We start from the raw sequence: 16,139 nt of genomic DNA, 5'->3' as shown, positions 1-16,139 counted from the left end.
ATGCTTTTGAATTTTTAATCATCATTATTAAAGAACTAGAGACTAATTTTTCATAACTGGCAAGATATAGCAGAAAAGATTAATTTTCTACGATAACATACACGACAATCAAAACAGGAACCAATAATATATGTACACTAATTTATTTCTGTGTACACCCCTGTACCCTTATCAAAGTGAAGGGGATTCCAGCCGTCCATTAGTTACTGGGCCCTTTTATATAGTCCACACTCCTCATTATGTCGGACTTTCAGCAAGTAATGTTTCTGCTAACATAAAGACACTGGTTTCATCTTAGTCTGGAAAGTTACCGGTATTGTGGGCTTGTTGACTCTACGGTAGAATCTTCCCGTTACCCAAGAAAGCACCTATTCTATCATTTCTAATAACTATTTTTAATTACCTTGCTTTAAAAAGCATAAATTATATAGCCTGCGGGGTCTGCTACTGAAACCGAAACCACGCTCTAAAGGAATGCTTCATTTCATATCGTAAAGGGAACAGATGTTTTCATGAAACAAAGCTGGTGCTTTCCTTGATCTTAGGCCTGCAAATCTACACAGCACTTTTCAATATAATTACCTCTGCAGTCCACAAACTTCCGCCAAAGTCCAGCTAGTATCATGAGTCCGTCACGATAGAACAGTACGTCTTGCTGACAGAACCGTATCACCGTTGTAATCTCACAAAAAAGTAAAACAAACGTGGTGAATATCTCGTACAGACATTCGTGCGCTCGGGTGAAGCCTTGTTGGAGAAAACCTTGCTCCATGTCAGGACAAACACTTCCAATACATGATATCAATGTCATTCGGGGAACCTACTGGGCGCACATTTCTTATCCGTAACCATAATGCACTCTCTCACGTTAAACGGCAGGTTTGTTTACTATTACCTGCTGAGAAACCTGTTTCTTATTCAGGCTGGCATGTTCGACACGTGGGGCTCACTATAGAACAATACTGATGTCCATGCAGTCATCTCCACAAACACCTTTCATTTTCCGATGTATGTCTATCGGCAGAGAGTTTTCTGACGCCAAAACTTAGTCACTGCACGCTGTTTATTCCACACTGACTGACGAACTCTTCCCACTGCGCCATTTTCACAACTGTAATTCAGAGATCTCTAGCGGCAGAACTACGATACTTTACATTATAATGCAGGAACGTCTAACTGAAAGAGTGCAGTTCAGCTTATATCGATATATTGACTTCTTTCTTAGAAAAAGTGTGGAAATTACTTTCCGGCACACCGTCGTAGTTCCCGATCAGCAATTTCTTCTATTATATTGTTTGAGTACCATTAAGTGTTCAGTTATCATTTCTTACTTTGACAAAGTCGTTCTCTGAACAACTCCACTCTAGAAGTGCGACGTTAGATTGATTAAGCACGTAAGACCGGTAGTTTGAATCCCCTCCAGGGTACGAATATCTGCCCTGTCTTGTCTGATATCTTGTCATGATCTCACAAACATTATAGGAACCCTACCGCGTGTCTACAAAGTATTTAGAAGTATATCTTCCTTTACAGGACACTGTAACCTGAATCGGTGGTTCATTGTTAGGTTACAAGATTATGGGGGACAACTAACTTCATGGAACAGAGTCTTTTGTGAGAAGCTGACAGTGTGATCGGGTAATCAAAAAATTCCCAGCTTTTAATGTAACCCGATCAGATCATGACCTGATCGCTAGGAAAGACGGACAGAAACCACGAAAATTAAGCAGAAGTTTTGGACCGGGTATGTTTCAGTTACTCGTCTATGTCCTTTCCAGCACGTCAGGCTGCTTACGTGCTCCATTTGAGCTGCGGTAAGAAAGTTACGTAACGTGAGAATTCACTCACACCAAGGGTTTGGCAGCAGTCGCCCGCAAACTGTACGGACGTGTTGTTAAAAAGCACATTGGTGAACAAGACCAAGGTCTTAGGGGAAATTGGTTGATACGGGAACTACTACAGCTGTTAACATTCATCAGAGCCTGAGTAACTTGACTTAGACAATACAAAGTACCAATAAAGTAATAAAAATTATCATCACAAATTTGTTCTGGAAGGTAGAGAACTCGCTCGAGATCCCTTAAAAACCTTGCTAACAGAAAATGTGAATCTCATAGTAAGGAAGTTCCATGTACACACACACACACACACACATTAAAGAAGTTACGAAATGCACGCACAGCGCAATACTCTAGAATATTTACTTTGTTATTACATTTAGACTTTCAGTTCGCGAATCCTGACATTTGATGCTCTGTTATAAACAGGAAGGGCGGAAGAACAGGGACCTATGGGTAAACATAACACGATTGAAAATGCGTAATCCGTACGACAGTACGCGCGCTCTTTATATCTTACCTCGGAATTCTAAAACACAAAACTGTACTGATTGCATATATTCTTACTACACAACAGTTGCCGTAAGTAGCGTTGACGCAAAACACTAGGCCTCTTGTTGAAAATAAATTATATATTATGCAAAGAGGAAACAGTACAACTGAACCCTGTCGCGTAACCTAAATTCCAAGCGTATAACAGTAGGATTTACAGATTAAAAGATTTACACAACAAACAGGACATCAGTGTTGATACAACGCATATGAAAATTCCCTAGTCGGAAAAAATTAAAAGTAAACACACAAATTCCTGGTGTTGTGTTTTGTTATCTGCGGACGAAATATGCAGACTCTTCTGTACCCTAGGAGCCTCACAGCGTCATCTGAAATGTGACGTCATAACTCACATGACAAGGGCTATACCAATGCTCAGTACAATATCTGATGCTAAATGTACGCAATATTTCGCATTGTCACCATGTTGTAGACAATCTTAAAAGTACATTAACATAAGAGTAGATTACATATTTTTTTATAGATATGTTATTAGACAACATTGCAGTGCCGTTAATATCATTTCGACTTAAATAGTTTATATGACCACCATTTTGGCATTTGTAGAAGTGGAGAGAAATATACAGGTTTATTGTTTCATTCTAACTGAAGAACGTAGACAGCGAGTGTTTGAGAAAAGGGTACTTTGAAGAATGTTTGTGTACAGGAGAAAAAGTTGGTTGTTGAGCCATGTATTCTGTAGAAGTTTACTTGTTTGTTGCTTCCATCATCAAGGAAACGAGCTACATTCTGATGATGCAGGCAGCAAACACCTCTGAAACTCGTGTAAACATCTACCGGAGTAAATAATGTACAACTTAGAAGACAGCCAACTTCATATTCCGCACCACGAGAACCCGAAATTTCACTGTACAGCTCAACCTCTCTAAGTTGGACACTTACGGTTCCATGAAAATGTGTCCAACTTACAGAGGTGTCCAAGATAATGGGAAAGGGAAAAATCGTCCTTCCAGATTGTGGCGTAATGACAACGTAATCTTGTAGTTTCATGTTTTTTATAACAAAATATTATCAGAATGATGAAATTACAAGAGTACGAGATGGATGATTTCCATCATCGGGGTAAAATAAATCAAGATCGGCTTGTGAAAGTTTTATATAGGCGGACGGCGGCCAAAGGCAGTGGGGAGTAAAAAAAGAGGGAGAAATCGACATAGAGGTAATGAAAAATTCAATTCCTGCATGGGCCTCAATAAGGGTCGATTCCTGACAACATCACTGGGAACAAAGACGGCCGAAGGAAGCCGAGGTATCTACGTGTAAAAGCACAGGGCGTCGCAGACCAGGACGTCCTCTCTTCGTATTGACTGCCGTCATAGCTTCAAACATCTTCGATGTATCAGCCTTAGGATAGAGGCCGGTGGTAGCGTTTGTGAATATGGTAAAAAATCTTCCGTTTCCACAACAGGTGCGGTACTTTTTGACCAGCTGAACTACCATCGTCAGGGCGAAGATAAGTGCAGTAAACACAACTGAAACGTCCGTAAACGTTTACCAGATTACGCGGCGCAACGTCCCAGAAATTGTTATAGAAGTGCTGTGTCTCGGCTCCTAGATTCTCGGTTATACGAGGTGCGATCGGAAAGTTTCAAGACTGCGCCTATAAAAACCCATACACTTATCTCAGGTATTAAATTCATCCATCACCCTCGAAGCAGTTCCCCTGGGAGTGAACACAACGATCCCAGCGCCGCTGCCAAGCCTGGAAGCATCCCTGGAAATCTTTCTTTGTCAGCCTGTCAAGCACCTTCTGCGATTCTGCCTGAATCTCTTCTATCGTCTCAAATCTCCTTCCCTTTAGCTGAATTTTCATCTTTGGGAAGAGGAAGAAGTCACACGGCGAATAAGGAGGGTGTGGGATGACGGCCATGGTGTTTGAGGCCAAAAACTGCCGAACGTCGAGGGCGGTGTGCGCTGGCGCGTTGTCATGATGCGTCGCATGTGGAGTTCTTCCTTTAGAATCAGCTGACAGGTCCCATAGCCTATCCCAACAATGTCGCACAAGTCGTTGATGGTACGACGTCGATCTTCGTGAATGGCCTGCCGAATCTTCGTAACATTTTCGGGCGTTGTGCTCGAAGATGGTCGTCCAGAACGCTCGTCATCTTCGACAGAGGTTCGGCCATTTTTAAAACGTGAATGCCACACAAAAGTTTGTGCACGACCCATTGCAGACTCCCCAAATGCTTGCTTTAGCATTTCATAGGTTTCCGTAGCCGTTTTGGCGAGTCTTTGGCAAAATTTGATGCACACGCCATTCCGAAATCGCAGGAGGGTCGGTGTAATACACTACCGAAACGCCCGTAACTAAGAAACAAATGCTAATTGGATGATGCCGGCTGGCACACTGATTCACTATGAATGTAGGCCGCACCCCGTAGCGGCAGGAGCTCGTACTACATCTGGTTCGCCCTCTATTGACACAATCTAGAAACTTTCCGATCGCACCTCGTATTTTAGGCACATTTTGAATAAATTCGTAATTTGAATTTATACATCTCACCTAGCGTTGGTTCTTATGTCAGGGAGTTTACACTGTATTTTACAATTTCAAAGAAAAATAAGCTTTTAGAAAAACCCTCATAAGACTATTTTGAGAGAGAAGTATGGGAAAAATTGCAATAGACTCCGATAGTGGGCTGAGGTGTTAGTGGCGTTTAACCTTTAGTTCATTTCTAAAGAGACAACAAAATGTGAATTGAATCATCTTCTTAAAAAGGATATTCTCGCCTTTTCTTAGCCTATTTTAGTCTACTACTTTCAGTTAAGGGTGTAAAGAATTCTGGTTAAATTGACGTGTAAACATTCTGTTTAACTCATCTTATGGTGCATTAAAACAAGAGTTTTTAGGATTGGAATCAATGACCTAATTATTATGATGATCCACCTCAGTGCGTGTCTTGGACAACACGGTCACCGTGATCGGCGAACTTCATATTTCGATATAGTAGTTTACTTCAAATTATTAGATGTTAAGTGATACTCACCTATCCTGCAGGTACCCAAAAATGTAGTTGCCTATGAGACCACCAGTTCCGAGTAGTATCAGCGCTAGTGTCGTGTAGAAGTCGCTGTCGCAGACGAGTTCCCACTGAAATACAAAATAATATATAATTTTGTAGGAGTTGCAATACACGAAATCAACTTAGAAAGTGAGGCGCTGTTAACCTGAATTTATTCCAAGTCTAGATCAGACAGTAACGCTAAGATTGTAGAATGAAACGTTGTCTTAGGGTCGAGGAAAACAACTAATTCGAAGTAAAGAGACGTGCTTTCAAAAATGTTAACTGTACCTTCAAAGAAGTGTTTGTTGCAAATCTGATTCTGTTCGTAGACAACTTTCCTTATTTATTTGAAAGGAATGTTCCTATGGTAGGCCAATTTTCTTGTCTGCAAGTCTTTAAACATCATGCCACTGGACACCAGCCAAACGTCTTACATCTCTGTTACGTACAATCGATAATATCAGCATTTGTGAGGTCAGAGCGACTAAAGATCCAGTCACTTAAGTTTTAATAAATGGTCGAATAAAATGCAAAAATTTTAAAAGTAAATTGTTTCTGTACATTAAAATACATATTCGGTTTTTGATTTAATTAAAACAAATGATCTAATTTAAGTATGGTATATAAAATTTGACACAGAGATATAAAAATTAAACAGGTAAACATATGAATACTATACTAAAGATTATACAGATACAAATGTGGAATTGGTGCAAAATTCTGGTGTTGTATCTTACAAATTTAGTCAATAAGGTAGGAATTTGTGGTTACGTAATGAACTCCACCGAGCATAGTCCTTGAGAAGTTCATTATCTCTCAGCTAGTCAAGTAATATCCGGTCTTGTGTGACACCCGAAGTTCATTGTCGTTCTCGTAACAAACAACCACTGGTCCTTAATCTGGGCTAAATGAATTCAGTTTATATCCTCCCACCCGATTTATCCGGGATCTTTATTTTACACCCGTATTAGTCTAAATGTTACTTCTACCACTCGAGATCTCTGATTGTAACCTACTATTGAAATCGTAACATTTGCATTCGTCTGTTATTGAATTGAATAAATATCGAATTAAAATTCACACTTACTTTTCTATAGGCCTTACTGAAGAAATAATTTGGAGGAAAGTAGACTTCATTCGTTTCACTCGTATTTACGTGGGAAAATACGCACGCCTATAATAAATGAAACTGACTGTTCTCTAACAAACTATTTTTTGAAAGTATTCCATTAGGACAAAAGTTGTCAAAGCTAGAGAGGAAAATACAATGATTTTTTTAAATGCATGTGGAAAAATGTTATAGAATGAGGGCAGACTAACATCAATTTTTGATTGTTTTTATTTCCCTCACAAATCAACATGTTCGGCAATCACTGACATCCAGCCCCTCAATACAGTTGAGGGCGCTGTGTTATTGGCTCATTTGAATATCAAAGGGCAGGGGTCCTGTACCACAACCTGTAGTTGTCCCAGATAACACAGAATGTGTGCAAAAGCGACAGAAGGTGCATACAGGTGCTTATTTTGCTTCAAAGTCTTTATGTATTTAATTCATACGGCAATGGGACATTCAACTAGGGCACTGTTACACAATTACCAAAGCTACTCGCGCCTTCGTAGTAAACGTGCAGTGTTCTACAGAAGCCGTCAACAAATGTAATGTTTCAAGGTCACAGCAATATCGTACAATTTCGCGGCACGAATAACGAAGCCCAAGTGAATGAAGACAGCTCAGAGCTCGGAGCGCAGCGCAGATATCAACGTTGTTCTGGTGACTTAGAGAAGCGCGGTAAGCGAGGGGCGCGGAGGGGCGTTGAAGTCCTTTCGTGGCCTGAAGGGTGCAACTTGATGACGGTTACTATAGTGTGAGATGGTATCGTTCGTGGGTTTACTTATCACAGCTTTTTGGCACGACGACTACCAACAGGGACATATGTGACGTGTATAAGAAAGCTTTAATGGAAAACAGAAATTTGTTCAATGTTGTGGGCCATGTTTCCCTAAATTTCGGCTTTAAGAAGTTATCAGTCATAATTTGATGGAAAATTTGGTTTAGGTTAGGTTTTGAAAGATTTTGAAGATTTGCAACAATTACACAAATAAAATGAGTATCTTAAAAATTATCTAAACACGATATATGTTCCATCTTCGGCAGGTAGTTATAAATTAACAGACATTAACCTTACTAATCAGAAATAATTATTTTTCGCCTAAACCACATAATAAAACATTTGAAAATTATTTTAATTCTCTGAAAACTAAGACAGATATAATTTCCATGTAGTCTTCTTAATAGATTTTAGTAGCTTTCCTCACGATATTTTGCATGACAACACTAAAATTAAAGGTAATGTTCAAAACGTCGCACATTATCTTATAAAATTACAAGAATTTTCTTAATCTTGTGTGTGCCAATTTTTATTAAGTCAACGTTACCATTTCCGATATTGAACTGGCAGTTATTTATACTTAACATCCTCTTTAGCGCGCTGACCTAAGTATATTTTCTTAAGCTTCACAATTCTTTTCTCAACTACGTGCGAGGATATTTACATTACGAAACGTTATCCTCTTATATCTGCTCTTGTGTGCACAGGCAGTTAACTGTTCTCATAATCTACTGAATTCTGTAGTTATTGATTCAATAACTCATACCTATACTAGAAAGACACAGTTTAGGTGCTGGTTTTCGGGTATTTTAAAACATTACATTAATACGAACAATTAATTTTTTCGTCCTTACAAAATACCAGATGTCCTGCCTACAATATTATATTCTTTTTTATATTTTTGTAAAGTTCTAAAATTTCTATAGACAAAGGTGGTTAAAGTCTGCCAATGATAGACCTAAATCTCAAACTAAGCACTTTTAGAAATATGTTTCTAATTTTAAAAAGGATAATAATAAACCTACATTAAATTGAATGAAAAATTTATTACAGGACTTAACATGTCTCTGATACCCTTAGCAATCATTTTAAATCTAACACATCTTGTCTGATTGTTATTCCTCATTGTTATGTCATGACAGATTTTTTACCTACGTCATCTGTCTCTACCGTCTATGAAGTCGACGTAGATATAAAACGTCTTAAATCATCCATGTGCGTTGATTTACATCACGTTCTATAATTTAATATTAAGGGTTATTCTGAAATCTTAATTACACTCAACACATATTTTGACATTGTAGAAAATGTGTCCGTTTCATCCTGCTTTTCCAATATCAAGGACGTTAGCCGTTCTGTCGTCAGCAAATGTGGACCTATACAGACACTGAACAATTTTTCCAAAGTTTCCAATTTGTTATTTATGACCACTTATAATATATATTTTTTTTAGCGATGACTAAATTCTTTTCAGCATGACATAATTTCATCTCAACAAATTTGGTTACTTAACCTAACACCGTTGTGCCTTCTCCGAGTTCAAAAGGGACGATACAATTCTCCATATTTTAATTTAATTAATGGTTTGATATAGTTTCTCGTCGTCTTTATTATTTTGGTTTTATGCTGTACATTCGACCATGTTTCTTTTTGTTTTTGTGTTATTTCTTCATCTTTTATGTCATTTTTCTTGTTCTGTTATTTTTAGTGCTTTACTCTAATTGGCGTTATTCGGTGTTGACAAGCGCGTTAATAAATTATAAACTAAATTGTATTGAATTAATTTAGTTTAATTTTGTTATAAGTGGTCACTAACCTCCATTTATATATATATAAATAATGACTTTATCTCTATCTCCACATCTTCATATATCCTAAATATTATTTCTGATGTATGGTAAAGTTAATTTACATAAACACCGTAGTATAATTTATTAAACGATACTAAGCAGGTTGGTTTAGGAGTAAAGAAATATGAATACAATTAAATGCTCACGTAATATGATCAGAATAAAGTGAAAAGCTCATAATATATAAACAGCTAATACGTCTTTCGAAAATGTGACATGTTTCAATTATCTGGGAAGGCAGTAAGAATTTAAAATTACTCTCACCACTAAATTAAAAAGATATTAAATTGGGAGAAATACATACTGCCATTGAGTTAGGAATTTTTTTAACTTTCCGTTTGTTACCTACAAACGTAGAGATTAAAATACAGAGCACTGTAATTTTGTACGTTTTATATGGCTATGAAATTTTGGTCTCTCCTCCTAAAGAAATAACGTGGTTAGTCAGACCAGAATGCTGAAGGCAATATTTAGCAGCAAAATGCACAATAAGACGATTCATAATTTACACTTTTCATCAGAAGTTATTAGGATTACCATATCAAGAAATATAAGTTGGTACTGTGGTTAGGACTACACGGAACTTTACATTCATCCATGCATCATCATGTCATAGTGGTTAGATACAGAAAGAAATCTGTAATGGATTAAATCCATGCAAATAAGAACGTGACTGGTTATGAACCCAGAACTAATTCAAAAGACGAGGATTAAACTAATAGATTGGTGGCTCGCGAGTCTGTGTATACAATTCGACGAGGAATTATAGGTGAAGCACGTATCAGGACCACAGAACCAGAATTTGTTCACAGTAACGCCTGAAGCGGACACAGGCGATGAGATAGCAAAGGAACGACCATAACATCGTAAGATTGAAGGCAGCTTCCAAGATTTCTCTAGAGAGATGGAAGCTTCCTGTAATGTATTATCAACAAGACAGATTAGTTTCCATCGTGGATGCGATTTACCGATAGACCGCATCTCCAACGCTAACACTAAGTAAATTGTAATTCAATGGAGTATACATATTTTATACGTGCGTTATTTATGGAGTTGCATACAGAAATAAGCATTACAGTTATCAAACACCATAGAACCAAGAATAATTCTCCCACGGCGTATTTGAGATATTACAACTAAAATATACTTGTCCCCTTATATTTCATACTAATAAATTTCCCGACAAGAATAATGGAAAAATGTACAGTATTAATACTGTACATAGTCATAATTATTATCTCATTAAGTCCAAAATCCTTATGAGTATTGCCATGGCAACGGTTACAACAGCACAAATATTCAAAAATAATACTTTATAAGGCCCAAAATCCCTTAACAGTGAATAATCACCAACCAACAAACAAAGTTACAAGCCATCATTTTCTTATACAGGTTGAGTCAGAAGTATGTCCTATAAACATGGGGTCGCAAATGCTAGTTTTTCAAAATAATAGCCAAAAATAATTTTCAATTTATGCCTTTATTGCCAAGTATAAGGACAGGGATGCTTCTTTATAACAGATGCTCAAAGGTTCTTCCTCAATTCTCCACACATGCCCGAGCACGACGTACACAAGACTGACGGATTCGTTCGTACACACCAGGGTTTCCTCAAATCATCTGGCATACATTCTGCACACGTTCTCATAGGTCGTCTTCATTGTTTATGGGTGTTGCATAAACGATAGACTTCAAGTGAGCCCACAGATAAAAGTCCAATGGAGTCAGTTCCGGTGGCCATGCTACTGGGCCACCACGCCCAATCCATCGCTGAGGGTACTGTTCATTGAGATGATATCTGACGCGACGGGAGAAGTGTGCTCGAGCTCTGTCGTGCATAAACCACATTTGTCTTCTTGTAGTCAGTGGTACATCTTCAAGGACATGTGGCAAGTGTCTTCTTAAGAATCGCCGATATGAAGATCCTCTTAGACGCGATGGAAGCATGTGTGGACCAATAAGCATGTCGCCAACAATTCCTGCCCAAACGCTAATTGAAAATCTTTGCTGGAAGCTGGATTCACTTTGATACAGAGTCAATTCATTGAAACTTATTTTTGGCTATTATTTCGAAAATGAAACATTTGCGAACCCATGTTCATAGGAACATTTTTTTCTTATTTTATATCCTAGGACACACATGAAGTTTGTAAATATACTTCTGACTCACCCTGTATAGAAAAGATTAAGTATATTTCTGAAATGTATAAACATATTTATATAAATCTCGAAAAGCAATAAACTATATGTGTGAGAACGTCTCTAAAATGCCATTCATTCCTTGAAATTTTAGGATTAATTTCTGGCACAAATTCATTTTTCTTGTATAGACCATAGACCATAGCGAGTTACGTATTTTCAGCCATGCACTATTTTCATTACGAATGACATTTAAAAAATCTACCAATTCTAGTTGAGTTTCATTTATATAATAGGTTACAATTGACTGATAGTAACTAAAATTATATTTTACGTACAATTTTAATACAGACCAACAATACAGAATTTAGTCGAAATTAATCCAGTAGTTTCAGAAATGAAAGAATCGGACAGACATAAAGAAGGTCATCGCCCCTTTTTATTATTATTATTATTTAGTGTTCTGTCTGACGACAGGTCCATATGAACAGGATCCTTCCATCCTTTTCTCGGACTGGGACCTGTTCATATACGTTCTTGGCAGATGATCCAGAAGTGGTTTGCCATTGCCTTCTTCTGTGTGTGAATGGAGTAATTGTTGGGATGTCACGGAGGAAAACTCCGTGTTGCCTAGACCGCGGCCTTACCCAACACAAGTTATAAATTCGGGCACCGCCGGGAATCGAATCCGAGACCCCAGGATTACAAGGCCAGCGTTCTAACCGCTAGTCTATCGCCCCTTTATAACATGTTTATTTTATGCAATTCCCAAAATACTTGTATGTAGAACGATATATTCCCTTTAAAGTGTCCCTTTCGATTGATTCATGGTGATACCAACCATTATATCGCAACATTAGATAATACAACTACATTACCAACCGGTGGCGGTATAATCATTTCACTTGAGCAGGATGAAATTCCACTACGCCATTTCCGCAGACAGAGTCATGGAGGTATAATGTTTAAATCATATTTTGAGAAAATAATTATATATAATTTCTGTATAAGCTTACATGAGAGAAAATTACTAATAATTATATTATGTTTTTCTTGTGAATTAATTACGTTTTGTAGGATTTAAGGTTTCAAGGCGGTGAGTCTGAAGATGGCTGTCTTTAGCCATCTTAATTATATTTTGAATCCCAGTTTAATTGCGTTTTCATTGAAGTCTCAGCGCAGTTAAATCAGGAACAGAATATTCACAACACCTGTCAACATCTTTTCTCACGGTCGTCTGAACCAATATTCCGTTAAGATTCTGGGGCATAACAGTATGACGATGGCAGTTCTGAGGGACAGGGGGAAGACGAAAGATAGCGTGGGAACAGACTTTACCACGCAGGTCAACGCGGATATCAACACGCGATTGTGGATTCAACGAGGTTGTGTATCAAGAGGCTGAGAGGCATTTGACCCCGCGGCGGTTTCCACATTAAGCAAGCCAGTGGGACAGGACGTCAATGTCTACATGACTCATTGCCTTCCAGTGGGGTTGTAACACTGTAAGTTAACAGCGTGCCTCCAGGTTGCCTGCGCTATAAGTCCATTGCTCCATTCCATGGTCCCTTGTGTGATAATGGCAGATTGTGAGCTTTGGGTCTATTGACATATCAGTTAAGTCAATCCAAGTTTAAGTTTCATTTCTGTGAAGCTAATAATCAGTCAGCTTATCAAAAATCCCTCGACTTTTGTGGAACTCGAAAGCAATTTTCGTTTCTTCCTGCCGTTACCACATTTGAGGTATTGTGCCACTAACACCCTACACTTCTCACCAAAGGTGCAACATGAAAATGTTATGCGATACTTTTAAACAAACATTAAATCATGAGAATTGTGTTGTTTCTCGGGAAAACCTATTTTTCAAGTAAACAATGCATATAGCATATTTTCAGCACAACAGTTTAGTATTGGCGTTAGATATGTTTACATAGACAGAATTATTGTAAACTTTCCACACTTTGAGAGAAAATTAATGTTACGTTTCTATATTTAGTTGAGAATACTAGAATGTTGATACAAATTACTTATTAGGTTGAATGGCGCTTCGGCGATAATTGGTAAATTTAATAATGCACGTACAAGTGTACGTCAAGGACAATCGGTAATGGACGAAAAGGTAATGCCTACAGATATTCTGGAAGTATTAAACGTTAATTAAATTAAAAATCATCCAACAAATTTTTATATTACGACACTAGCATTGTGATTAACTTCCTTATTTTTCTGTACATAAAGTTAATATTAGTGGTGAGCTTGACCCTAGTTACATATATTTTCATGTAAGGTAAACACCAGTTTACCTGAAAATATCGGGTGAGAGACATTATCGTTTACATTTACAATCATAGGTTGGTGTTTGCAGGCCTGCTAGTAATCGACCGCTGTCTCGCCCAGACCCTTCGACATGTTAACAGGCTCGCAGAATAGCACCTTGATCTCTATTGTCATCACACATAATTTTTTTACCTGTGGTGTTCCATACGCAGCCATCAGTAAAAATGTATCACAACCCCCTGAGATGTTGAGAATGGACTCGACCAACATCACTGCGCAGCGAAACTAATCGGCCACCAACAAATATTTCAACTTTACTGTACCGATTTAATCATAACGATGTTTAACTTTCTGCTTGTACGTGTGAAACGTTGACTTACGAATTTATACTGCCACTTTAAAAAGGTCAGCTGCTCCCTGTTGAGACTAGGCTATTAAGTTTTAACAGCTGTAACAGAAATGAAAGGTATGCCACTAAGACAGCCATGTTTCAAGTACACTGACAGTCATTTCAGCAACTGAGATTAACTTCCTATTCAAATAAATCAAAAAGCCATACACAAGCAGTACCTTATGTTCACCATAAATTAATGAAGTCTAAACAAAAATAAATTAAACTCACTCACTCTCTGGCGCAGGAAATTCTTTGAAAAGTCAAAATTAAAACAAAATTTAATTCCATTGGACAAAGAACACGATTACAACATAAATAACACATTTTATAGCGTTGTTTGCTTAATTTCAGCCTTTGATTTCGCTTACTGTAAAGTAATTAAGTTCTTTTAATTATTTGTTTTAATTCCTCCTTCTACTTACATGTATTATGCCTCTTACAGCTGTTTAAGTTAAGCTCTTTGGTATAAATATTCTAACAAACTTCATAGGATTCCTTTGATATAAAATAAGACCATTAACTAATAAACTGCACAGGACAACACAAGAGTTGTGTATAAAATTACCAATGTTTTCCTCTTAATATTCATTCACTGTAGACACAAAAAGAAACTTAATATATATTTATTATCTCAGTCTATACACAAACGTATTTAAAATGTTGTTGTTAGGATACATCACAAAACACAAAATCGGTATGTTTTCTTATATTTTACATGTGTTATTTCTTTGTGTTTATTTTCTATGTCAATTTCCATGCTCATTTCATAATAGTAAAAATTGGACGTTAATTTCACAGAAAAATGAACGTCTAACTACAGACATGAAGAGCATTATGAAGAAAGAAAAATCTACAAATATACCTATAAATCAATAAATGCATTGCATCGAAATATATAATAGTTTTAAAATGATAAAAACGACGATATAAACCTGAAGATGATGTCATAAAACATCGAAACATGTCGTGCAAATTAATAATAAGCGCCATAATAAATGTAACATCATACTACGATAAAAGCGCCATAATATAACATAATATAACTTATTGTAATATTTTATACTACAGATATTATAGTGGTATATAAATTTTAACAACAACATTTTAAATACGTTTGTGTATAGACTGAGATAATAAATATATATTCGATTTCAACACAAACATGACGCACTGTAGACACAAAAAGAAACTTCCTACTTTTTTCGTATTACCCAACTTGTACTCAACTCTTGTGCTCTGAAGCGTTGAAACGGTTTGTTACGTCTGTACACAAGCCAATTAGGAACAAAGAACTGTCTGACTTTACTCTACTATACGCCCTAATGAAAAGAAGATGTAAATAAACTTGAATTGCCTATATTAATAATATCTTTATTTTACGTCATTTTCCATACCATGTGACAATTTTTAATGCGACCTAAAGCTATTTTTAAAGATGGCTGTCTTCTGGGTTGTTGCGCCGTGTAGCCTGGTAGAAGTTTACCGACGTTTCAGAGGTCCTTACTGTCTCCATCATCAGGGCGATCATCATGGGGGAGGGGAGGGGTGTTTACAAGGTATTGGTTGGGAGTCCTGATTGAGGGACACAGCTATGAAGACATAGGCTTAGGTGGGAGGATAAACCTTACGGAGATAGGAATCGATGAAGCGATCTGGATGCAGCTAGCTCAGGATAGTCCGGTGGCGGGATTTTGAGCACACATTGATGAACCTTCGGGTTCCATAAAGAAAGTGAGCTATTCTTTGATAAGCAGAGTATACAATCGACTTTTCAAACAATATCTTGCACTATACAGTGAGTGACTGAATTATAACTCGAAATGATAACAGAAATAAACCTTATTCTTGTGTATTTCAAGATTATATCCGCTTATTAAGAAGTTCATTTTATTTTAACGTCTTCCATGATATGCACATATCTTGTTTAGAAACATTTGTCCATCTAATTTGGATGTAGTTTGAGAAGGACAGTGTCTATTCGTCTCTCAACAGTAATGTTCATAGAAACCCCGTGTTTACATTTTCCTGCTATGGTTAACGGTGTTTTTGTTGTTTTTTGTGTCAAATAAGAAGAATAAACAACCAAAAACACTTTACTTTTGTCATAAATTACCTCAAAGTACCTCATCATAGTCATGTTGTTATAAAGTTTGCTGAAAAAGTATTCATTCATA

The 16,139-nt window shown here is 37.1% G+C and overlaps 1 protein-coding gene across 4 annotated transcripts in view; it reads right to left on the bottom strand.

Moving 5' to 3' along the window:
• Positions 1–16,139, bottom strand: part of Balat (Beta-alanine transporter) — a 218,949-nt gene that overhangs the window by 90,243 nt on the left and 112,567 nt on the right. For all 4 annotated transcript variants that reach the window (XM_022083194.2, XM_022083175.2, XM_022083124.2 and 1 more), the window contains exon 4: positions 5,399–5,502. In XM_022083194.2, the coding sequence (XP_021938886.2) occupies positions 5,399–5,502 (104 nt within the window). The remainder of the gene's footprint in view (positions 1–5,398; positions 5,503–16,139) is intronic.

The sequence above is a fragment of the Zootermopsis nevadensis genome, unplaced genomic scaffold, assembly GCF_977971745.1.
Source record: "Zootermopsis nevadensis isolate Lab colony 2312 unplaced genomic scaffold, Znev_1.0 Znev_ptg000028l, whole genome shotgun sequence".
Lineage (NCBI taxonomy): Eukaryota > Metazoa > Arthropoda > Insecta > Blattodea > Termopsidae > Zootermopsis > Zootermopsis nevadensis.
The sequence above is the reverse complement of the archived record's forward strand: the minus strand, read 5'-3'. Positions and strand labels throughout refer to the sequence as shown.